Source organism: Prunus dulcis, chromosome 1, assembly GCF_902201215.1.
Source record: "Prunus dulcis chromosome 1, ALMONDv2, whole genome shotgun sequence".
In the NCBI taxonomy this organism is placed as follows: domain Eukaryota; kingdom Viridiplantae; phylum Streptophyta; class Magnoliopsida; order Rosales; family Rosaceae; genus Prunus; species Prunus dulcis.
In genome coordinates this window covers 43,261,538-43,283,013 of record NC_047650.1, presented here as the reverse complement: position 1 = coordinate 43,283,013, position 21,476 = coordinate 43,261,538, and the positions used below count along the sequence as shown (strand labels likewise).

Here is a 21,476-nt window from a genome sequence, read left to right as displayed (position 1 = left end):
ACACCACATGGCATGCCCACAACGTACACAACATATACTTCATTCATGCCCACAACGTTTGAGAACAGAGATTGAAATGCGTAAACTACGTGGTTGGTGCATTATTCAATACACATAAAATATGTGGATATTTTATTCATTACACATAGAAAATAAAAATAAAATATTTTCACATGTTTTATATATATTGAATGATACACTATTCACGTGGTGTACCTGGAATATACAAATATTTCTCCTTCAACAAGACTTACAGAGAGGGCCTTTTTTGTTGATATTATTATTTTTTATTTTATATATATGATGGATTTTCACATGCTTATGTGAAAGAGAGGGATTTTTTATTTTATTTATACTTATTTAGAATTTAGAGCATGTTTAACATTAGTTATTTATGTATTTAAAATTCTGTGTTCGTATTCTCCTTCTTTATTATCGTTTGTATAAAGAAAAAGAAAAAAAGAAGAGAAACAGAATCTTGTAATTTAAGTGATTCAGAGTATAGGTGAGGTTGTGTGTGTTTGATATTCTCCGTACAGTCATATCATTTTTGTACAAAATTAAAGCTAGGGTGTATAGAAAGTGTATTTCGGTTTTCTTGGCTATTATTTTTGTTTTTAGTATTATTTGATTTATAAAAATAAAATGAAAATGTATTTCTTTAATTAAATCCAGAGTGCCTTTCCTCTTAAAATACCTTAAACCCTCAGCCCCTCAGAATGACAAAAATAAACAAACCCACCCAAAACCCCGAAGCCATGCTCTCTTCTTCTTCATTCCAATTTTAAATTTCCCATTTCCAAGCAGGGTTACACACACAGACGCCTGCTTGCTTGCTTAATCCATAAAATCCTAGAGGGGCAGTTTCGGAACAAAGAAAACAGGGGAGAGAAAATGGGTTGTGCAACGTTGGACCTCGTCGGAGCTGCTTCTCTCAAACTCAACACCAACACTCACTTCCTTCGTTCTCCGAAGCCATTCCTCTCCTTTGTGGGGCCCATCCGCTCTCGCAATCTCAACGGCCCATCATTGACCTTTCTCACTTGCCATGCCCACAAATCACGGCCGTCCGTTTTCCTTCGCGCCCAATCTACAGCTGCTGCTCCTGGTAATTTTTGACAATTCACTTGATTTTTCTCCCAATTTTCATGCTTTTTCTTTGATTTTCTCTTTTTAATAGTGTTATTTCTTTAATTTTGTTTGTCAGAAACTAATTTTCATATATGTATTTCGAAATTGAACTTTTTATTGGAAAAAAATTGCAACTTTCTTGCGTATGTAGACTAGTTCTTGTTTTGTTTTATTTATCTATTTATTTAGTTATTGTTATTTATTTATTGTCAGATTTCTAGTTGATTTTTTATTTTGTGGAAAATGGCAATACCATGTGTGTATTATGCATGCAAATATAAATATTTATGTGTATAAGTATTTGGTATTGAAAACTCTGTATGCATTTGTATAATTAATGGCTTGGATAGTTGCATGGAATTTAGTTTCTTGTTTGCCTACTGATGTTGCAGAAGAAGAGCGGGTGGTTGTTTTGGTTATTGGTGGTGGGGGAAGGGAACACGCTCTTTGCTATGCATTGAAGCGATCGCCTTCTTGTGATGCCATCTTTTGCGCCCCCGGCAATCCTGGAATTTCCAATTCTGGGGATGCCACTTGTATTTCAGACCTTGACATCTCGGATAGCTTGGCTGTGATTTCATTCTGCCGTAAATGGGGTGTGGGACTTGTCGTTGTTGGACCAGAGGCCCCACTTGTTGCAGGCCTTGTAAATGATCTGCTTAAGGCTGGAATCCATGCTTTCGGCCCTTCATCTGAGGCCGCTGCTTTGGAAGGATCCAAGAACTTTATGAAGAGTTTGTGTGACAAGTATGGAATACCTACTGCTGAGGTTTGTTCATTATGTTTGATATTCTTTAATAGAGATAAAAGGGTGTTGCTAAATTTAATATTGCTTGCTTATGATCACTAGAACAAGAGAATGAATGTGAAAAACGAATAGCATTTTACAATGAATTTGATTTTTCAGTTTTTGTGTGGCGATTTTCATACAAACAAGAGTTACTAATGCATTGATTAATTGATACAGTATCAAACATTTACAGACCCATCTGCTGCGAAACAATATATACAAAAGCAAGGGGTCCCTATTGTTGTTAAAGCAGATGGATTGGCTGCTGGAAAAGGAGTTATTGTTGCTATGACTTTGGACGAGGCTTTTGAAGCAGTTGATTCAATGCTTGTAAAAGGTTCTTTTGGTTCTGCAGGTTGTCGTGTCATTGTTGAGGAATATCTGGAAGGAGAAGAAGCGTCTTTCTTTGCTCTGGTGGATGGAGAGAATGCTATACCTCTGGAATCTGCTCAGGACCATAAACGTGTTGGGGATGGCGATACAGGGCCCAATACCGGTGGAATGGGTGCATACTCACCAGCCCCCATCCTAACTAAAGAACTTCAAGATTTAGTGATGAAATCCATCATTTACCCCACTGTGAAAGGAATGTCAGCAGAGGGCTGCAGGTTTGTTGGGGTTTTATATGCTGGGCTCATGATAGAGAAGAAGTCTGGCTTACCTAAGCTAATTGAGTACAATGTGCGCTTTGGCGATCCAGAGTGTCAGGTCAGTATACAGACCCCTAGTAGATATGTAAATATTTGATTCATTTGCTAATTTTAAATACCTATGATCAGTTTTCACTTGAACTCTCATACAATTTTTTTTTAATTTACCTCATGATTTTTACCACTCGTGAAGCCTTTATCCAGAACTTTTTGCTCATTTTGCAGGCAACAATTTAGGTTCAAGAATTAAAAGTGCGTTTTTGTTTGATGAAGTAATGAAATTTAAATGGATCTGATTGTACATAGTAGGTTAGTGTGGGAGTCGTAGTATGTATTATGCATATGCAGGTAGAAGTTGGAACTAACTTAACTTTTTGTTTTATTTATTTGCTCACCCTGTTTGTTTACATTTTCAGTGTTCTGGCTTTCTTTGTCTTTCTCCATTGCTTTTTAGGCGAATGTCTATTTTTGTCTTTTTCTGAAGTTATCCTAGTGCTACTGGGCAAGAGTGATGTGATGTGGCTTATGAGCATATGATTTAATGGATTTCTTTGCACCCTTAATCTCATACGTAGCATAAATTCTGCATGTGCTCATATCGATATTCCAAATTGCTAGTTTGGCCATTACTTTGATAGGTTGTTGAGTGGTGGGTCGCATGTCATATCTAAATATTGTGCTTAAAGGTAGGTTAGCATCTTTTATGGTACTCAGGATAACAATCTAGTTGTCTCGTGTCTCGTTCAGATTGTTTTGTTTTAGATTAGTAGTGAGTAACACGTTAACATGGATTTCGGGTGCTTGTTTGCCTTTTATGATAAACAGGTTTTGATGGTTCGTCTGGAGTCTGATCTGGCACAAGTTCTACTTGCAGCTTGTAGAGGACAGCTAAGTGAGGTGTCGTTGAACTGGTCGGCCGGGTCAGCCATGGTGGTGGTAATGGCAAGTAAGGGGTACCCAGGGCCATATGAGAAGGGAAGTATAATTCGAAACCTTGATGAAGCAGAAAATGTTGCTCCATCTGTTAAGGTATTTCATGCAGGAACTGCCCTGGATCCAGATGACAACTTCATTGCTGCTGGGGGCCGTGTTCTTGGAGTGACTGCCAAGGGAAGAGACCTCAAAGAGGCATGTGATCGGGCATATCAAGGCGTAGAAGAAATTAATTGGCCAGGAGGGTTCTACCGCCGTGATATTGGCTGGAGAGCCCTTCCTCTTCCTCAGAAACAATTTGTGACGAGGTTAAACTAAAAGAAAATTTGTACTATTTGTGACATGAGGGGCATTATGAGAGAAACGTCTATACCTTGCCCTTTTTTTGGCCTCATGAGTAACATCATTGTTCTAATAAAGTTAGCAATTGTCTCATCCCTTAGAAAACAACTTTAAGTGTAATGTTAATTGTCTGCTTATTTGCGTGGTAAACCATATCCAAGATGGCATCACCAGAAAAAAAAAAAAAAATTAGTATGTCCTGAAACTAACAAGTCATCCTGTTTTCTTCATCTCTCTGTCGTCAACTTCAAAAAAAAAGTGATAATGAATCGGTCGGCAAACTTCATCGCTGTCCTGAAACTACACTTGTGATCGTGAGAACCATTTATCTATTGTAATCTCTTTTGTTCAAAATTTGTTGACTAATTGCTCCCCAGGAGACTTGTGTTCAAATTTTTTTTTTGGTACATGGGTTTTGATGTTAGAGATATGCTATTTGACCCACATGATTTATCTTTGTAATTTCCTTCTTGACTGAATGTGATTAGCTTTGATGATCTTAAAGCTAATTACCTACTTATAACATGATAGGCCTGCAGAGTACTTGTCTCGTACATCTAATGCACCGGTGTATTACACTTTTTAGTTATTAAAAATGAAAATCAAAAAATTTAAAGATCAAAATACGACCGTCAAGTAACATGGTTTGACGGTAGGAGACATTTATTTTTTGAATACAAATAATAGTCTAAATTACGAGAGGAGGAAGGTTTCTCACACACATTACCAAGATGCTATGTCCGAATATGAGACTATTAATCTGCAAGTCAATGCCCTTTTTCATTAGGCTAGACTCCGTTGGCCGGTATAAGACATTTTAACTTAGGGCACATAGACAAGTTTAGGGGGAAAATTGAGACAAATTAAGTTGAAAAATACTTGGCTCTTTACATGTAAGGATTCATTTCTTTTTATAGACTAATCACAGACATGTGTGCGTAGACTTTTCCTTTTATAATTTCAACAAGTTACTTTTACATATGTGTCATATTGTGATTGGCATGTAAGAAGGAACGACTCCTTACATTTAAGAAGGTAAGCCGTCTCGAGCGCAAAGTGAGACGTGTGATAGTTTGGGGAGCATAGGGGTAAAATTAGAGTAGTTGGTAAAAAAATTGTTGTCCTTGGAATCAATAATTGTAGAGTGTAAATAGAACTGGAGAGGCTACAATGAGGAGTTTAAAGTGAGGAGGCTATTTGAGGAGGCCAATCCCACCATCAAAACATTTAAAATATTTAAGTCCCATGATTTCTTTACATTTAGTGATAGTGAGATTGACTTCTTCAAATAACCTCTTCACTTTAAACCGTGCAAATGGAACTCTCCTCCTAATAAGTTGATGGGATTTTTCCAGCTGCAGCCCGGCCCGAGCCCAAGGCCAAGACCAATCGAAAGCCCAAGCCCAAGTCATCTGAACTAACTAGTCTGAAAAAGCTTAACCTAAAACCCGCCTCTCCTCCATCATTCTCAGCCTTCCTCTTTACGCAGAAAAACCCTAATAAGCTCAACTCTATTTTCTCCAGGTAAACTCCCTACTTTTCTCGCATCCAGAAGCTCCTCTTTGTTTTGCTACGCCGACCGCTTTCGTTGTTCATAGAAAGTCCGAGACTTTTTAATTTAATATTTTTTCTCTCTCTCGCTCTCTCTTTGAAAGATCATTGTAGTTGCAGCGAGATGGGGGCAAAGGCGAAAAAGGCAATGAAGAAGCAGCTGAGCAAAGCTTCTGCTCAATTATCAGTATCTACTCACAATAAAGAAGCTGCTGCTACTGCTGCTGATTTCTTGGTAATGCTTAATTACAAACTATACGCATTTTTACAAGTGTTTATTTGGGTTTGTTATTTATGGCTTTGGTTGTTTTATGAGGAAAGCCATTGGAAGGCGGCCCTGCGCGTAAGCTCCCCGAAGAAAAGCCCAAGGAGGATGTCGCCAAGGTGTTATACATTGGTCGGATACCTCACGGTTTCTATGAGAAGGAAATGGAAGGTGCAATTGATAATTTTAAATGAAGAATGTTGTACACGTTTTGGTGAAAGTCGTTACTACATTTTTATTTGTGTTCTTGCTAATTAGCTACTTTTCTTGCAGGATTTTTCGGGCAATTCGGTGTGATTAAGAGACTGAGAATTGCACGTAACAAAAAGGTCAGGCTTCTGGACCATAGCTTCATCTATGTTTTGCATGATGATATAACTTTTACTTTGTGATAGCAATTGTGTCGTATTTGCTTATCTGAAGTTTTTTTAAAAGGTTTAACTAGGATTTATAGTCTGACTCGAGAAATTTGACTGGTACTCCACCTGCCATGTCTGACTAGAAAGCTGCTACTAAAAAGTACAATTGTAGTCTTAGTGAAATTTCCACTTCGTTGATAAGCCATTACTCAGTTAGAGGGTTTTTTTACATGAGTTAATGAGTAATTTAAATTGGAATGGTAGAGTGAAAATGCTAATTATGAGGCCAGTTGAGACTTTAGCGAGGTCACAGTTGGTTCCATTGTGGCAATTTTGAGTTTGATCTTAGGGTGATTGGCTGACAAATAATCAGGGAAAAAGGAAGCAGATTCTTAAGGAGATAGCCCATTCCTCAAGTTCCCAATTGAAATGTCTTTAGTTAAATCCTTGTAACTGAAAATTACTTGAAAGTCTATTGCCCTGGATCTTAATACTAGCACGCCTTTTTTCCTCCCAGAATTTTGAACATTTTCAGACTTCAGGATTTTTCTTTTCTATTTAGCGGGTAGTATTGAAGTTTAATAAATTGATATTTTTCTGACAAATTTTAACGATTTTGTCTTTCATCTTAATAGACAGGAAAATCAAAGCACTTTGGCTTCATTGAGTTTGAGGACCCTGGGGTTGTATTCAATTCATTAAATTTTGACATCTAAAAGCCTGTTCTTCTTTACAAAGTTGCTTTCTTTTTTTGTTGGGTTCTAACTTTGCATTCCTTGTTTGCAGGTGGCGAAAGTTGTAGCTGAAACTATGCATAATTATTTGTTGTTCGAACACCTTTTGCAAGTCCGTCTTATTCCTCCACAGCAAGTTCACCCAAAATTGTAAGCAATTAATTATTATTATTTATTATGATGTCAGAGTTTGTATGGCATCAAAAGGTATTTATTTTTGGTAATCCATATATGTATTTAAGGTGGCTAAGCTGTTGACTGCTTCTTTAAAAAAAAAAAACTCATATAACTTGGTACATCCATGTGATTTGGGAATGGGACCGACCCAGTTCTGGGTGGCAATCATTCCACATACAGTCTTGGTCATCCGTTGTCTTCTGTTGTCAATTGAGTCATCTATTTTCACAAGCAGCTTCGGATGTATGTACCCATGGTGCTGGAATGTTTCTTAACGACTTATACCTGATAGTAATTGTTTGCATTATTAGCTGCTGCGGTTTAAGGGTTTGAATATTATTTTCTTTTCAAAATCATTGTTGTTGCTATAAGTTGCTCACTATTTGTGTCTTGTTTATTTTATATAGATGGAAAGGTTTCAACTACCGAGTCAAACCCTTGAACTGGGTTCAAATTGAGCGGAAGAGGCATGACAAGGTATTCAATGCGGATATTAAAAAGCAACCTCTATCGAGTTTTCTCAATTGACATTACCAGACAAGCCTGTAAGGACTTCTTTAACTCTGTCCTCGTTGGGTGATGTTTTTTCAGGAAAGGACATTGGAAGAGCACAAGAAGTTGGTGGAGAAGATTTTGAAGAGAGATCTGAAGCGTCAAAAGAGAATTGAGGCTGCTGGTATTGATTATGAATGCCCAGAAATTGTAAGAATCCGGTCCTCATTTACTGTTGTAACTTTTTAAATATTCGGGTGTAACGATTGTAAGATCCACTAGATTCATAATATAACAAGTTAGTTAATTTTTACATTTTTTAAATTACTGTAAGCAGCTATTCCTTGTTCTTAATCTTTTTTCTTATTTGGTATTGCACCAACTATACTTAATATTTCCTTGTGGTTGATTTAGCTGTTACAATTATTCATGATTTTGGTTCTTGGCAGGTTGGTAGTATTGAACAGCCTGCTCCAAAGAAAAGGAAAACTGACCGAAAGAATGTATGTTATGTTCTTGTTTGTACAATTTTCTTGGTAATATATTATGTATTGCCATCTCATATCTTGTATTGCAGGTTGACTTAGGGATGAAGAGCAAACACTAGTTGGTCCACCCATTAACTGAAAAGAGGCATTTCTTGGATATCTGGAGATTTTGGATATGAGTTTTGAATTTTATAAATATATCCTTCTGTAGCTTATGGTTCATGACCTTTTTAATCACTTATGTAATGTAATCATGATTTGGCCATCGACAAAGCTTATAAGCATCTTCGGTTTTAAAGATATATCTCATGTAATAGCTCTGTCGTTGTTCGGTTATAAACATCCTCATTACTGCAGTTGTCACAAGGCACGTCCATCCATTACACTCTTCCATGGTTTCTTTGGACGTTGCTTGTGTTGCAGCTAAACTATTGCACCACAAGTTTTACGATGTCAGGTGACGGTTCCTTATTTTTCTGCTTTCACTTGTTCTTATTCTTGTTACTTCAACAAATTCCCCATGGTAGAACAGTTTTACTTTTCACCACACCCATGTAACTTTTTAAATTTTACAAGAAAAATACTTTACTTTCTCCCATTTTCATCTTTTTCCTCTCCAAGCAATAACTTTCACGAGTACACACATCAGTTTTTGACCAATCAATCCATTTTCAAAACCACCTTTGTTTTGGATGGTGCTAAAGATGTTGAAAATGGGTGTAATGAACAAAGTTATGAAAGAGAACTGTATGAATATGAACAAAGTTATGAATGATGGATATTGGATGAGAATTACAAGTAATTTTAAGACGTAATTTCAATGATGGGCATTGAACCAGTAACCCACTTCTTATAAGTAATTTTAAGATTGGACATTTTTTATGAAAAGGTTTAGGCCGTTGTAAAATTTGTAATTACAAACGATGATAAACAATTTTTTAAAAAGTCATTCATGGTCGGTTGTTCGGCCCTTCCAACATTTTTTTTTATTCCCAGTTTTTTTTTTTTTTTAATTTAATCTTTTTCAGTTTTTCTTTTTTCAATTTTTTTTAGTCCCTCAAAAAAGGGGGGAAAAGCAATAAAATTACTGACAGGCTACATAAAGGTGGCATGACCCTCAAAAAAATTGTCAATCTGTAATAGCAGTACAACTGTTAGCGAGGATATATAAGATAAATGCAATACAGAAAGTTTCTAATGCATAAACATACCCTAAATATGGCGGACTAAATTCTTTACTAAACATCGTTGTTTTACAAGTAACAGTCTTGAACTAAAATCATGAAACAGAAAAAGAAGAAGAAAAGGCTTCAAATACTCTATTTGTGGAAGCTTGCACCTCATTCTGAAAAAGTCGGGCTTGTCTTCCCAGAGGATGCATGGCCCTACAGATATTTTCGTGCAAGGGCACGGACTTTGGTATCAAAATGCGATGAAGTAATTCGGGAACCAGGCAGGTAGAGGGGATTAAGTAGAGTCTGCATATTCAAAAACACACCATATGAGTCAATAACTGATGTCTTTGTGTAACAGAATCCTTGTTCAGTTATAAAATTTAGGCTGTATGAGTCAATCACTATAACTTGACCCCAAAAAAAATTGTCAATCACCATAATCAACTCTTTTTTCTTGTTGCACTTTTAGTTTGCAGGTTGTAATCTGAAATAACGCATGACAAAACTAGAGAAAATGGAAGAAGAGCTAGGCAGATATAAGTTCAACTTGGCTTTGATATTAGCCTATTCTTTCTTTTGTAACTGGAGAGAGTTCAGAGTACATTAACTAGCACACAAAAAAAACCAAGATGCTGAAAGATATCAGAATCCCCCACAACAGTACTTCTAAGTTTGAACAACATAAGGAGGTATAGAGGATGGAAGGTACAGGAGAGAGTTTGAAACATATATTATGCAATGAAAGAATTAACAGCGTGAAATGGAAACTGTGTAATGAAAGAATTAACAGTGTGTTTAGGCAAACTTCAGCTTTGAAATGCAAACGATATGAGGGGTTTCCCCATCAAGTCTGGTTGACAGCATTTAAAAGAAAAATTATTTTAAAATAAAAGATTTGTGCTAGATGGCTCTTAGGCTTGAAGAAAGGATACTAGATACTCTGACAGAAATATTTCCTACTTCATATCAAAATATAGAACAAAAGATTTTGCTGGTCATATTAGACAAGAAAACAATATGAGGGGTTTAACAAATACTGTTTGAGAGGAGACTGGGAAAATTCACATCCATGCCTGCCAAAAGATTAACACCACAAGTGTGTATATTATCAAGAAAAAGTATTTCCTAAGTCCTAATCTACAATCCAGAGCTTAAAACTTTGTTAACATATATGGACTTGATACAAGCTATGCGAAAGATTTAACTCGAAGAAAATGAAAACGTTTTAGAAACATATTAGAAATATCATAGAAAGAATGATATAACTTGGAAAAATGTGCAGACTTTTGAAACCGAAATAAGACATCTATTTACCAGTAATAACAAGTGTATGAAACTAACATCCAACCAAGAAAATTTAAATTTAAAAATGGGCTCTTATGGTGGGAATTCCCATTGCGCCCCTATCACAACCATCAAAACATGCAGAAAGCTTGCTGCAAGAAACCCCCGGCAAATTGCCACAATCAATGCTATTTCTAGCCACCAAAAACCTACCATTGCCATCGCCAAAACCACTGCTACACACCAACCTTACTTGAACCACTATGGTCAATCTGCCTAGTAACCACCACTGAATTTTTCCCAAGTTCTTGAGAATCCAAATTGGGAAAGGGAGTGGAAGAGAAGGAAATTATTTCCAACAAAACACTGCCTAGTGTCCAATTAAGCAGTTGCTACCTACCTATTACGAACAAAGGGATGTGTACCACATGCCTGTTGACAGACATTGACATGGGTTCAGAGGAAATGAAGAATGTGCATAACGTTTTTTTTGCATATCCTATGTTCAATGTCATTGCCAGTGGGTTTCTACTTGTTCAAACTTCTAAGAGCATTCACCCAAGATACTACAGGAGAATCTACCTCACCAGAAGTTTCATAAGGACAATCCCCAACGAACATGCATTAGGAACATAGTACGAAAGTGTAAAAAGAAACTTAAATAAAGGGTGGATGGCAAGTAGTACTTACCTTGATATAGAGCTCATGAACCTCTTGGAAGAAGCTCTTGATACCATCATCATTACGGGAGTCATGAAGTAGCATAAGTCGTGTATGTATGTCTAGTCAAGGAAAGCATCAAACTGAAAGTTGTACACTAACAAAGTACAGCACAGGAACAAAATTTAAAAACTTTTCCCTCATCCTTCTTTGAAGTTGAAAAAAAAAAAAAAAAAAATCACAACAGTGACAACAGTAATGAATTGGGGAAATTGAAGACGACATAAGAATATACATTTGACATCATTGCTATGCCATCTGCTGAGGTTGTATCACTGTTATAGGTTGAAGATGCTTTCTTGTTTTGAAAATCGAAAGAGTTGTATGCAGGATTGGTCTTAAATTCCAAATATATGCAGTTCTTTAATAGTACCATTTAAAACATTTACACAATGCAACAAATAACAAATCATCAGAAACTATAGAATTCTAAGATAGGTGAAGGTGACAAATATTTGATTTCAAAATATGAAGGATATGACCAGCGGTGACATAGACGGAAACCACCAGATCATTAAAGCGGTCTATTGCTTTCAAGTACCTACACCGAGAATGTTATAAAGATGAATAATAGGCGTAAACAAGTTAAATGTGGAAGAAAAGCACAGAGGGCACAGAGGGCACAGAGAACAAATGACCCACATGGCACTAGTAGTCCAGGCAAGGTCCTGAACAATATCCAGAGCAGCATGTAATATAAACTGATGCAGCTGAGCAGCATCTTCTCTCTGTCAAGTGTCAACCCATTATTACCATATAAGTATATAGCAATAGAAATTATATATTTTGATGAATTTAAAAGTTATTAACAAACCCCATAACAGAAATTGAACAAAGCATTGCAGATGCAGAGATTGCCAAGAAATGAAGAAACCCATTTTAATTAATTGCAAATTGATGCATTTTGGCATAAAAATTACACTAATGGAAAAGCATTTGAATGTAACAAGTCTGAATCTTTGAGTCTCTAAACACACAAGTAACCAAAATCGGCATTGCAGATGAATATGGAAATCAGAAAAATGCAATTGAAATTAGAAATTACAAAGGAAAAGGAAAAGGAACGATACTTACTTTGGCAGCGGATCCGACTTCAGCTTCGTAAATAGGGATGTCGTTTCTGCTGACGATGACGAAACATGCTGTGGTTGCCATCTGCTGCTATTTTACCAGCTATGCCTTCCACTTCCGACGACTCTCTTCCACAGAGATGATGAAAGATCTTCTAGTTTCGGGCTTTTTTCTGTCTCATTTCTCCACAACTTAATTTGGGGAACATTTACTAATACCGCCTAAAATTTATTTACCCCAACTTTACTTTACCCTATGTCGAATTTTACCCCCAACTGGTTTTTTTTTTTCCTGCACAATTTTATTGTGTCGATAGAAAAATACCACATAAGGTGAAGACCGTTAAATTTTTCTGTAGTAAAAAAAAAAAATTAAAAAAAATTAAAAAAAAAAGTCATGCGCAAGTCACATGATCACTATTTTGTCTCCTTTTAGCAAATTAACTGCTTGGATTTTTTTTGGTAAATCCCAAAATAGTCCTGAATATATTTTGGTCCTTCAATTAAATTATTCATTAAAATAGTACTCAATTTTCTATTTTGGGAGCAAATTGATCCCACCCATGACATTTTTCTGATAGTTTAAATTACATGGATGGCACATGCTAGGGATAAATAAGATTTTTGACAAAAACAAAAACTGATTGAAGTGGTCCCTCAACTTATGCATGAGTTCCATTTTGGTTTGCCAACAAAAGTCATAGTCACCACCCGATTTCCCCCTCGCCCACCTCATTCTCCTCATATTATAACCCAGAGAGAGAGAGAGAGAGAGAGAGAGAGAGAGAGAGAGAGAGAGAGAGAGAGAGAGAGAGTGTGTGTGTGTATATTGAATAATTAAGAGAAGTTTACCATTAACATGGGTAATAATTAGAATAAATTGGCTAAAAGAATATGATAGAATTGATTATGGTGAAATTGGAGCCCTAGTGCTCATACCATCCGTGTTTGCCGAATTTTATTATTGTTTATGTTATTAAATTTAAGCCTCACCATTCTAACATCCATATAAAATTTATGATTAATCATAATCAATACTCAGTTAATTAGTCTTGGACTCTGCGAAAGGATACTCACTTACCACTACACTATTTTACTATGATTTTGTGCTCTACAACTTCGTTATCAATAAGGAGCTAATATTACTATAATGCCTCATGCTACATTAGCACATATAACGATTTGTGAATGGAAATGGATGAAAATGGTAAAGAAAGAAAATTTCAGCAATTTTTAGAAATTCAGAAGATTAAGTGATAAGATTTCAGTTTAACAAGATAAAGTGATACCAAACGTTCATTTCAAGGAGTGAAACAATAAATAAGCCTTTTATTATTATACCGAAGTTCTAATCTGCCTCCTTCCTCACCAACCTTGCATATTTTGCCCCATAAAATTATTTAAAAAAATTATAAATAAAAAAACTTTTGTTTTGTTTTTGTGTCCTTTTCGTTTTCGGGTTACATCCTCACCAACCTTTGATTCCTTCATCCCTACGCTGTGCTAAAGTCCTTATCATCATTTCCAACTTCACCAACCGCCTCCAACCAAAAAAAAAAAAAAGAAAAAGAAAAAGAAAAGAAAAGAAATCTTCACCAACCGCCAAAGACTAATTGAAAACCTTTTCCCCAGCGCTCTCGCTCTATCATCATTTCCTTTGCTTATTAACCAACCCTAGTTACTACAAAGGTGGACCCATCCAATGCTAATTTTGCAAACAAAATCATATAATAGTGCAATGTTTGTGTTAATTATAATAAAACATGTATATTTTTCTATTATTATTATATTTTAGGATTTTGTCCATACATTAATCAAATTTAGGATTGTTTAAAGTAATATTAAGACCATTACATGAATCGTGATATATATATATATAGATGATTAAACAGTTTTTAATTTGAATAATTTGTTTGAAGAGTTAATATTTGAATGATGATTTAGTATAGTTCTGATTATGATATGTGTACGATGAAGATTCGTTAATCACAACAACGTAGATAATGACGAGCAGCTAAATATAATTTTATATTAAAATCCTGTTTGGTTTACGAAAATAAATTGATGAGAAATCAATCCTCATGTAGTTTTCATGCCAAGAAAAATCGAAAATTCTTTTTCCATGTTTGGTAATATTGGAAAAATATCTAGGAACCATCATTTTATTTCCTTTCGCATGTTTTAGTAGTATAAAGATGTAAATACATTTTGCTTAGTTTGCAATTATATCCCTAAATAACAAATAATTTCCCATTTTCAAGTCCCTTTCCTCATTAAGTAAACTTGTTGCCCACTCATTTTATAGTAAGTATATACTAATTAATGACACCACCTCAAAGCTCAAAGTATTCATATACCACCAAGGGAAAACCATCTCCTAAAACCAGTTCTCCTCCCCACCCAAGAGTTGGTACATTCCACTCTCACCAACTCTAATCCTCCAAATTGTATATGCTTGGTGGGTCACCCACACTCTCTCTCTCTCTCTCTCTCTCTCTCTCTCTCTCTCTCCACAATACAAATCCATTCACCAACTCCATTCCATCGTCTCTCATATATATCAACCTCCCTCCAACTCCAACTCAAACCTTGGCCCAATTCAACGCTGCTCTCCTCAATTTTCATTCCATCGACATGGCTCTCTCTGAACTAGCACTTCCAATCTCATCAATCATCATCTTGATATTCCTCGCATACAAGCTCTACCAACGGCTGAGATTCAAGCTCCCACCCGGTCCGCGTCCATGGCCGATCGTCGGAAACCTCTACGACATAAAGCCAGTGAGGTTCCGCTGCTACGCAGAGTGGGCTGAGGCCTACGGGCCCATCATATCGGTGTGGACGGGATCGACGCTAAACGTCATCGTGTCCAGCTCAGAACTGGCAAGGGAGGTGCTGAAAGAGCATGACCAGAAGCTGGCTGATCGGCATAGGAGCAGATCAGCTGCGAAGTTCAGCAAGGACGGCCAGGATCTCATCTGGGCTGACTATGGGCCCCACTATGTTAAGGTGAGGAAGGTGTGCACTCTGGAGCTTTTCTCTCCCAAGAGGATCGAGGCTCTCAGACCCATTAGGGAAGATGAGGTCACTGCCATGGTTGAGTCCATTTTCAAGCACTGCACCAATCCTGGTACATATTTAATTAATTAATTTCCTCATTTCATAAATTATCACTATATGTTTTATTTATTTTTTTGGTTTGATTTTTTCCTTATCAGTATATATATATATATATATATATTTTTTTTTTTTTAAAAAAGTTAGTCAACGAGGTAGGAGGAGGTGGTGTAAAAAAAAAAAGAAAAGAAAAAGAAAAGTCAACGATAAGGTCTTATTTTGATTCTTGAAGCCTATTTTGTCCGCTTTGGTTTTGTCTTGCTGTAAGTTATGTATATTTATGTGCTTTGTCACGTCTGTCCTTTCGGTGAGCTTGAACAATATGCCAAATGCCATTTGGATATAAATCTTGAGTGAAATAACTACTACAGATTCAATCTTCTATTTTAATTTAATCTAAATTAGAGGACGGAGGATTTGAACTTGAGTGCAGATTGAAGAGCAATTCGCTCTAACTAATTTAACTAAATTCATGTCTAAAAATGTCATTTGGATTAAATAATCAATTATTTTTTTAATTATAAATTGTGCTGCAATTTATTTATAATAAAAGGGTTTCTCCCGCAATTTTTTTATTTATTAAAAAAACAGTATAAAGGCACTGTATAACTTTGATTTATAGAAAAAATTTACATAGCTAATTTTGATTAAACAAAATTATAGTACTTAGTGTGACAGTAATATATATGCATAGAAATATTCATCACAATTTGGTGAAATTTTTTATAGTGAAGAAGTATTTGGGAGCAGTACTTAATGTTACATCTTAAATGATATGATTGTAATTTGTTATTGACTTTAATTACCATATTGCAGAAAACAATGGGAAAAGTTTGTTAGTGAAGAAGTATTTGGGAGCAGTGGCTTTCAACAACATAACAAGGCTAGCATTTGGGAAACGTTTTGTTAACTCAGAGGACGTAATAGATGAGCAAGGGCTAGAGTTCAAGGCCATTGTAGCCAATGGACTCAAGCTTGGTGCATCGCTTGCCATGGCCGAGCACATTCCATGGTTGCGATGGATGTTCCCGCTCGAGGAAGAGGCATTTGCCAAGCACGGGGCACGAAGGGACCGGCTCACTAGGGCAATCATGGAGGAGCACACACAGGCACGAAACAAGAGTGGTGGTGCCAAGCAACATTTTGTAGATGCGTTGCTCACATTGCAGGACAAGTATGACCTTAGTGAGGACACTATTATTGGACTTCTTTGGGTAAGTAGTAACATACAAAAGATTGTAGTTTTTTTTTAAAATTATTTATAAATAATTTTTAATGGACAAATAAAAATTATTATTTGGGATACAAAATAAAACCAAATTAATATGGTAGAAATTTAACAATGTCAGCACTCAAAATTTTGTGCAGGATATGATTACTGCCGGCATGGACACCACAGCCATAACCGTGGAATGGACCATGGCCGAGCTGATCAAGAACCCAAGAGTGCAACAGAAGGCCCAAGAGGAGCTAGACCGGGTCATCGGGTTCGAACGGGTCATGACCGAAACCGATTTCTCAAACCTCCCTTACCTACAATGTGTAGCAAAGGAAGGCATGCGGTTGCACCCTCCAACCCCGTTGATGCTCCCCCACCGAGCCAATGCCAATGTCCAGATCGGTGGCTACGACATCCCCAAGGGATCCAGCGTTCACCTGAATGTTTGGGCCGTAGCGCGTGATCCGGAGGTATGGAAAAACCCATATGAATTCCGGCCCGAGAGGTTCCTTGAGGAGGACGTTGACATGAAGGGCCATGATTTTAGACTACTTCCGTTTGGGGCGGGTAGACGGGTATGCCCGGGAGCCCAACTTGGCATCAACTTGGTGACCTCCATGTTGGGGCATCTACTGCACCATTTCAGTTGGACCCCGGCAGAAGGAGCAAAACCAGAGGAGATTGACATGTCGGAAAATCCAGGACTTGTGACTTACATGAGAACCCCATTACAAGGTGTGCCCACTCCAAGGCTTCCATCGCACTTGTACAAACGTGTGGCTGCAGATATGTGACTTTTTATTTTCTTCTTCAAGTTTTGGTTTTTGAAAAAAAAAGAGAGTTTTATTATCCCTCTATCCCTATTGCTATTGGGTCATTAAGTCCCATAAGAATCAAATAGTATGATTGTTATTATTCCTTGAAGAATATTTCAAGAAAAATAGTATTCCTAATTTGCATTCAAGCATCTCGTCGTCTCTCTTTAATCCACTCATCCAAAAATCCATTCACCAAGAGGACATCCCTGAGGATGAGGTTAATGTAGAACCTAGTTTGGGCAATTATTTCCTTCTCGACTTTGTGGATTCTACCGGTCCATTAATTTTGTATAAATGAAAGTTGAGATCCTTTTTATATTCAAAACTAGCTGTTTTTATACAACAATGAAAAGTTTCACATTTAGATGCTAAGTTGGTTAGTTTAAGTCTAGTTTGGGCTTTTGGTCTTTTGTGTTCTTGTGGTTGGGCTCACCTGGGATTGGAGGAAATACTTGTCCTGCTACTTTTTGGACTTGTCAAAAAAGTATCCATGCCTAGATCCTTTAAATTTATGGCTTGTTTATTGAATTATGATGACTTAGATCGAGGAAGAGTTGAATTTAGGATTCTTATTGAAGTTGTTTGTTAAATTATATAGAATTGGGGTATGAGTGGTGTTAATTATTAAAATGTCCTCCTTGTTGAGTTAAATAGATGACAAATTTTAAAATTTTAAAATATATAATGGATAAAAAAAATGAATTCCTAATGGGTTAGTTCTTGATGAAATAGAATATTATCTTCCACCCAAGAACTGAATTCCTCATGATTTTGTGTGGGGCCCCCTTACTTTTCATTCCTTAAATGTATGAATCCTCTATAATTAGAATTCAATTCCTGATTATGATTCCAAATTCTAATTAGTAAACACACCACTAATTATATTGAGCTACTATGATTCAACTGCCATTCCAAATTCTAATTAGTATTTTTTTTTTTTTTTTGCCGTTTATTTCTTTCCTTATAAATGGATTCTCTTTATGACCAAAATGATAAATAAATAAATAAATAAATAAAATAAGCCCACTATAGGAAGAAAAAAAAATCCAAAAAATTCATGATAAAGCTCAAAAAGCATTAATCAGACAACGGAAATGCATTTTTTGCTTATTTTTTCAGGGGGTCTTGTACGGTCGCCCAACCGGCACACCCTGTGTGATGGGTCTGTATACTGGATTAATGTGGCAACACAGTCCTAACTCAACTTTGGAAGGGTAGGTAGCTACTTCGCCCCTCCTCACTGTAATGGGATCGTTTCTACTTTAATTTTTGATCACCTTCCTTACCAGACAGTCTTTTTTCTATAGATGAAAATGTTGTGATTTGTGTGAAGGAAGAAATATCTGGAAATATCAATTTGAGTTCTGGTGGTTGTGTTGTGTGTTTTTTTTTAAATTCGTTTTTTTGTGTGCACAACTAAAAAGAAGAAGCCCATTGACTTGTAGACTTGTAGTTGAGATGGGACGCTCTGGGGTGCTCGAGTTACCTACCGCCCCATCTCGAACCACATCCAATAGATGGTTGACACGTGTCCTTTTAATGACGGTTAATAATATGAATGGTGAGAACGGATAAGTCTTGTCCAAGCTGAGGTCGTCCATACCAATTTGCATAATTAAGTTGAGTAAATATCACGGGGTAACCTCGTCGTCCAATTGCATTTGCCTTTAAATTGCTCACCTACCCTCTCTCTCTTCTCTCTGTCTCTCTTTACTCCACACATCACATCCACAACTTAAAACAAAATCACTTCTCCAAACTCTCTATCTCAGTGTTTCTCATTTCACATGGCTCTCTCTGGACTACTACTCCTCCTCATCTTCATCTTCCTTGCTTACAAGCTCTATCAAAGGCTGAGATTTAAGCTCCCGCCCGGCCCACTTCCGTGGCCAGTCGTCGGAAACCTCTACCACATAAAGCCTGTGAGGTTCCGGTGCTATGCCGAGTGGGCACAGGTCTACGGGCCCATTATTTCAGTCTGGATTGGATCCACACTGAACATCGTAGTGTCAAGCTCAGAATTGGCAAAGGAGGTGCTCAAAGAGCATGATCAGAAACTGGCTGATAGGCAAAGGAATAGATCAACCGCCAAGTTTAGCAAGGATGGGCAGGACCTCATTTGGGCTGACTATGGGCCCCACTATGTTAAGGTCAGGAAGGTGTGCACTCTTGAGCTTTTCTCTGCAAAGAGGATTGAAGCTCTCAGACCCATTAGGGAAGATGAGGTCACTGCTATGGTTGAGTCCATTTTCAAACACTGTACCATTCATGGTATGCATTTTATGTTGCCAAATTGCTTGACGCTGCTAGTTTTTCAAATGTCATTTGCAGTTTGTACTTTTTTAATTGTCTACATCGATATAATTCACTCATGTTATACCACGTGTTTATTTCATCGTTCATTAATTCATATTACACTTGTCGCTATCTATAATCGTAGTTGAGTTTTCTGAGAGGAAGTACTTGAGGTTGATTGATTGGTATTTATTGTTACGTATGATTGGATTCAATGCTACTTTATTAGTTTGCATACTTAATGTGTATTAATTGTGAATTTGTGATTTACTTTAATTAATCACCATATTGCAGAAAAAAATGGGGAAAGTTTGCTAGTGAAGAAGTATTTGGGAAGAGTGGCATTCAACAACATAACAAGGCTAGCATTCGGAAAGCGTTTTGTTAACTCACAGGATGAAATGGATGAGCAAGGCCAAGAATTCAAAGCTGTTGTTTCTAATGGAGTGAAGATCGGTGCGTCGCTTTCGATGGCCGAGCACATTCCATGGCTGCGTTGGATGTTCCCGCTGGAGGAAAAGGCGTTTGCTCAGCATGGGGCACGAAGAGACCGACTCACTAGGGCAATCATGGAGGAGCACACACAGGCTCGCACCAAGAGTGGCGGTGCCAAGCAGCATTTTGTCGATGCGTTGCTTACATTGAAGGACAAGTATGACCTTAGTGAAGACACTATTATCGGACTTCTTTGGGTAAGTAATGTATACATGCAGTCTTTTCAATTTGATATTTCTAAAAGAAAAGTTATTTTTCCTATTGTGTGTGTGACCCCAATCTAAGCTTTGCACAAACCCTCAAATTCTAACCTTGTTGCCTCGGGTTCATAACTTAGTTATACCATTTGTGCATGCAGGACATGATTACTGCAGGCACAGACACCACAGCTATTTCAGTTGAATGGGCTATGGCTGAGTTGATTAAGAACCCGAGGGTGCAAAAAAAGGCACAAGAGGAGCTAGACCGAGTCATCGGGTTCGAACGGGTCATGACCGAAGACGATTTCTCAAATCTCCCTTACCTACAATGTGTAGCAAAGGAAGCGTTGCGGTTGCACCCTCCAACTCCTCTAATGCTCCCCCACCGAGCTAATGCCAATGTCAAGATCGGGGGCTACGACATCCCCAAGGGTGCGAGTGTTCATGTAAATGTCTGGGCCGTAGCGCGTGACCCCGCTGTTTGGAAAGACCCGCATGAGTTCCGACCAGAAAGGTTCCTAGAGGAGGATGTTGACATGAAGGGGCATGATTTCAGACTACTTCCGTTTGGAGCAGGCAGGCGAGTATGCCCGGGAGCACAACTTAGTGTGAATTTGGTGGTGTCCATGTTGGGGCATCTATTGCACCATTTCAGTTGGGCTCCAGCTGAAGGGATGAATCCAAAGGAGATTGACATGTCGGAAAATCCAGGGCTTGTGACTTACATGAGAACCCCATTACAAGCCGTGCCTACTCCAAGGCTCCCCTCGCATTTGTACAAACGTGTTGCCGCAGATATGTAATTAATGTACCTTTTAGTTTCTTCCGAAAGGATTTCAGTATCTTTCTTGGTCACAATTAGTGTCCAAATATTGGACGAATAAATTTATTCTTATGGTTGTAGTAATTGAAATGATGGGACTTTTTATTTCTCCTCTATATGTAATATTCCTCTTCATCATTAATCAAACTTGATAATTTAAATCTTTTTTTTTAAAATATTTCCTCTGCAAAACATATATTGCTCGTTGAATATTTCCATACTTGATTTTTCAAATTTCTTAGTATGACAAATTCACCAAATAAAGATTAGATATGTGTTTAGGACTGTACTAAGTTGGCTTGGGAACTAAATGAGCAACCTCATAGGGTTTTTGGATAATAACATAAT

General features: G+C 37.2%; 5 protein-coding genes across 5 annotated transcripts; 4 read left to right on the top strand and 1 right to left on the bottom strand.

Annotated features, from left to right (window-relative positions):
• Positions 1-692: 692 nt before the first annotated feature.
• On the top strand, positions 693-3,996 carry LOC117616241 (phosphoribosylamine--glycine ligase). Its single transcript, XM_034345489.1, has 4 exons — positions 693-1,108; positions 1,524-1,900; positions 2,099-2,629; positions 3,397-3,996. The coding sequence occupies exons 1-4, from the start codon at positions 895-897 to the stop codon at positions 3,820-3,822; spliced, it is 1,548 nt and encodes a 515-aa protein (XP_034201380.1). The 5' UTR covers positions 693-894; the 3' UTR covers positions 3,823-3,996.
• Positions 3,997-5,292: 1,296 nt separating this feature from the next.
• On the top strand, positions 5,293-8,397 carry LOC117616472 (uncharacterized RNA-binding protein C1827.05c). Its single transcript, XM_034345799.1, has 10 exons — positions 5,293-5,370; positions 5,502-5,632; positions 5,719-5,833; positions 5,936-5,991; positions 6,657-6,704; positions 6,808-6,905; positions 7,340-7,409; positions 7,524-7,634; positions 7,874-7,927; positions 8,002-8,397. The coding sequence occupies exons 2-10, from the start codon at positions 5,522-5,524 to the stop codon at positions 8,029-8,031; spliced, it is 693 nt and encodes a 230-aa protein (XP_034201690.1). The 5' UTR covers positions 5,293-5,370; positions 5,502-5,521; the 3' UTR covers positions 8,032-8,397.
• A 641-nt stretch (positions 8,398-9,038) lies between these two features.
• LOC117616061 (trafficking protein particle complex subunit 2) lies at positions 9,039-12,368 on the bottom strand. Its single transcript, XM_034345261.1, has 5 exons — positions 12,166-12,368; positions 11,734-11,819; positions 11,571-11,632; positions 11,062-11,147; positions 9,039-9,390 (listed from the first exon to the last, which is right to left on the bottom strand). The coding sequence occupies exons 1-5, from the start codon at positions 12,244-12,246 to the stop codon at positions 9,298-9,300; spliced, it is 408 nt and encodes a 135-aa protein (XP_034201152.1). The 5' UTR covers positions 12,247-12,368; the 3' UTR covers positions 9,039-9,297.
• A 2,175-nt stretch (positions 12,369-14,543) lies between these two features.
• Positions 14,544-17,464, top strand: LOC117616060 (cytochrome P450 98A2). The gene is made up of 3 exons (XM_034345260.1): positions 14,544-15,291; positions 16,095-16,492; positions 16,647-17,464. The coding sequence occupies exons 1-3, from the start codon at positions 14,613-14,615 to the stop codon at positions 17,289-17,291; spliced, it is 1,722 nt and encodes a 573-aa protein (XP_034201151.1). The 5' UTR covers positions 14,544-14,612; the 3' UTR covers positions 17,292-17,464.
• A 1,550-nt stretch (positions 17,465-19,014) lies between these two features.
• On the top strand, positions 19,015-21,291 carry LOC117616059 (cytochrome P450 98A2-like). The gene is made up of 3 exons (XM_034345259.1): positions 19,015-19,586; positions 19,905-20,302; positions 20,464-21,291. Exons 1-3 carry the CDS (start codon positions 19,103-19,105, stop codon positions 21,106-21,108), a joined length of 1,527 nt encoding a protein of 508 aa, XP_034201150.1. The 5' UTR covers positions 19,015-19,102; the 3' UTR covers positions 21,109-21,291.
• Positions 21,292-21,476: the final 185 nt, after the last annotated feature.

What these genes read in the sequence shown, in the direction of transcription:
- LOC117616241 (XM_034345489.1), top strand. Translation starts at nt 895, where the DNA reads ATGGGTTGTGCAACGTTGGACCTCGTCGGAGCTGCTTCTCTCAAACTC. An exon ending in ATGGAATACCTACTGCTGAG is followed by an intron (nt 1,901 to 2,098) that starts GTTTGTTCATTA and finishes TAATTGATACAG; the next exon opens with TATCAAACATTTACAGACCC. An exon ending in TTGGCGATCCAGAGTGTCAG is followed by an intron (nt 2,630 to 3,396) that starts GTCAGTATACAG and finishes TATGATAAACAG; the next exon opens with GTTTTGATGGTTCGTCTGGA.
- LOC117616472 (XM_034345799.1), top strand. Translation starts at nt 5,522, where the DNA reads ATGGGGGCAAAGGCGAAAAAGGCAATGAAGAAGCAGCTGAGCAAAGCT. An exon ending in CTATGAGAAGGAAATGGAAG is followed by an intron (nt 5,834 to 5,935) that starts GTGCAATTGATA and finishes CTTTTCTTGCAG; the next exon opens with GATTTTTCGGGCAATTCGGT. An exon ending in GAATTGCACGTAACAAAAAG is followed by an intron (nt 5,992 to 6,656) that starts GTCAGGCTTCTG and finishes TCATCTTAATAG; the next exon opens with ACAGGAAAATCAAAGCACTT.
- LOC117616061 (XM_034345261.1), bottom strand. Translation starts at nt 12,246, where the DNA reads ATGGCAACCACAGCATGTTTCGTCATCGTCAGCAGAAACGACATCCCT. An exon ending in CGTCTATGTCACCGCTGGTC is followed by an intron (nt 11,148 to 11,570) that starts ATATCCTTCATA and finishes GACTAGACATAC; the next exon opens with ATACACGACTTATGCTACTT. An exon ending in TTCATGAGCTCTATATCAAG is followed by an intron (nt 9,391 to 11,061) that starts GTAAGTACTACT and finishes TTGAATATGCAG; the next exon opens with ACTCTACTTAATCCCCTCTA.
- LOC117616060 (XM_034345260.1), top strand. Translation starts at nt 14,613, where the DNA reads ATGCTTGGTGGGTCACCCACACTCTCTCTCTCTCTCTCTCTCTCTCTC. An exon ending in CAAGCACTGCACCAATCCTG is followed by an intron (nt 15,292 to 16,094) that starts GTACATATTTAA and finishes ACCATATTGCAG; the next exon opens with AAAACAATGGGAAAAGTTTG. An exon ending in CTATTATTGGACTTCTTTGG is followed by an intron (nt 16,493 to 16,646) that starts GTAAGTAGTAAC and finishes AATTTTGTGCAG; the next exon opens with GATATGATTACTGCCGGCAT.
- LOC117616059 (XM_034345259.1), top strand. Translation starts at nt 19,103, where the DNA reads ATGGCTCTCTCTGGACTACTACTCCTCCTCATCTTCATCTTCCTTGCT. An exon ending in CAAACACTGTACCATTCATG is followed by an intron (nt 19,587 to 19,904) that starts GTATGCATTTTA and finishes ACCATATTGCAG; the next exon opens with AAAAAAATGGGGAAAGTTTG. An exon ending in CTATTATCGGACTTCTTTGG is followed by an intron (nt 20,303 to 20,463) that starts GTAAGTAATGTA and finishes TTGTGCATGCAG; the next exon opens with GACATGATTACTGCAGGCAC.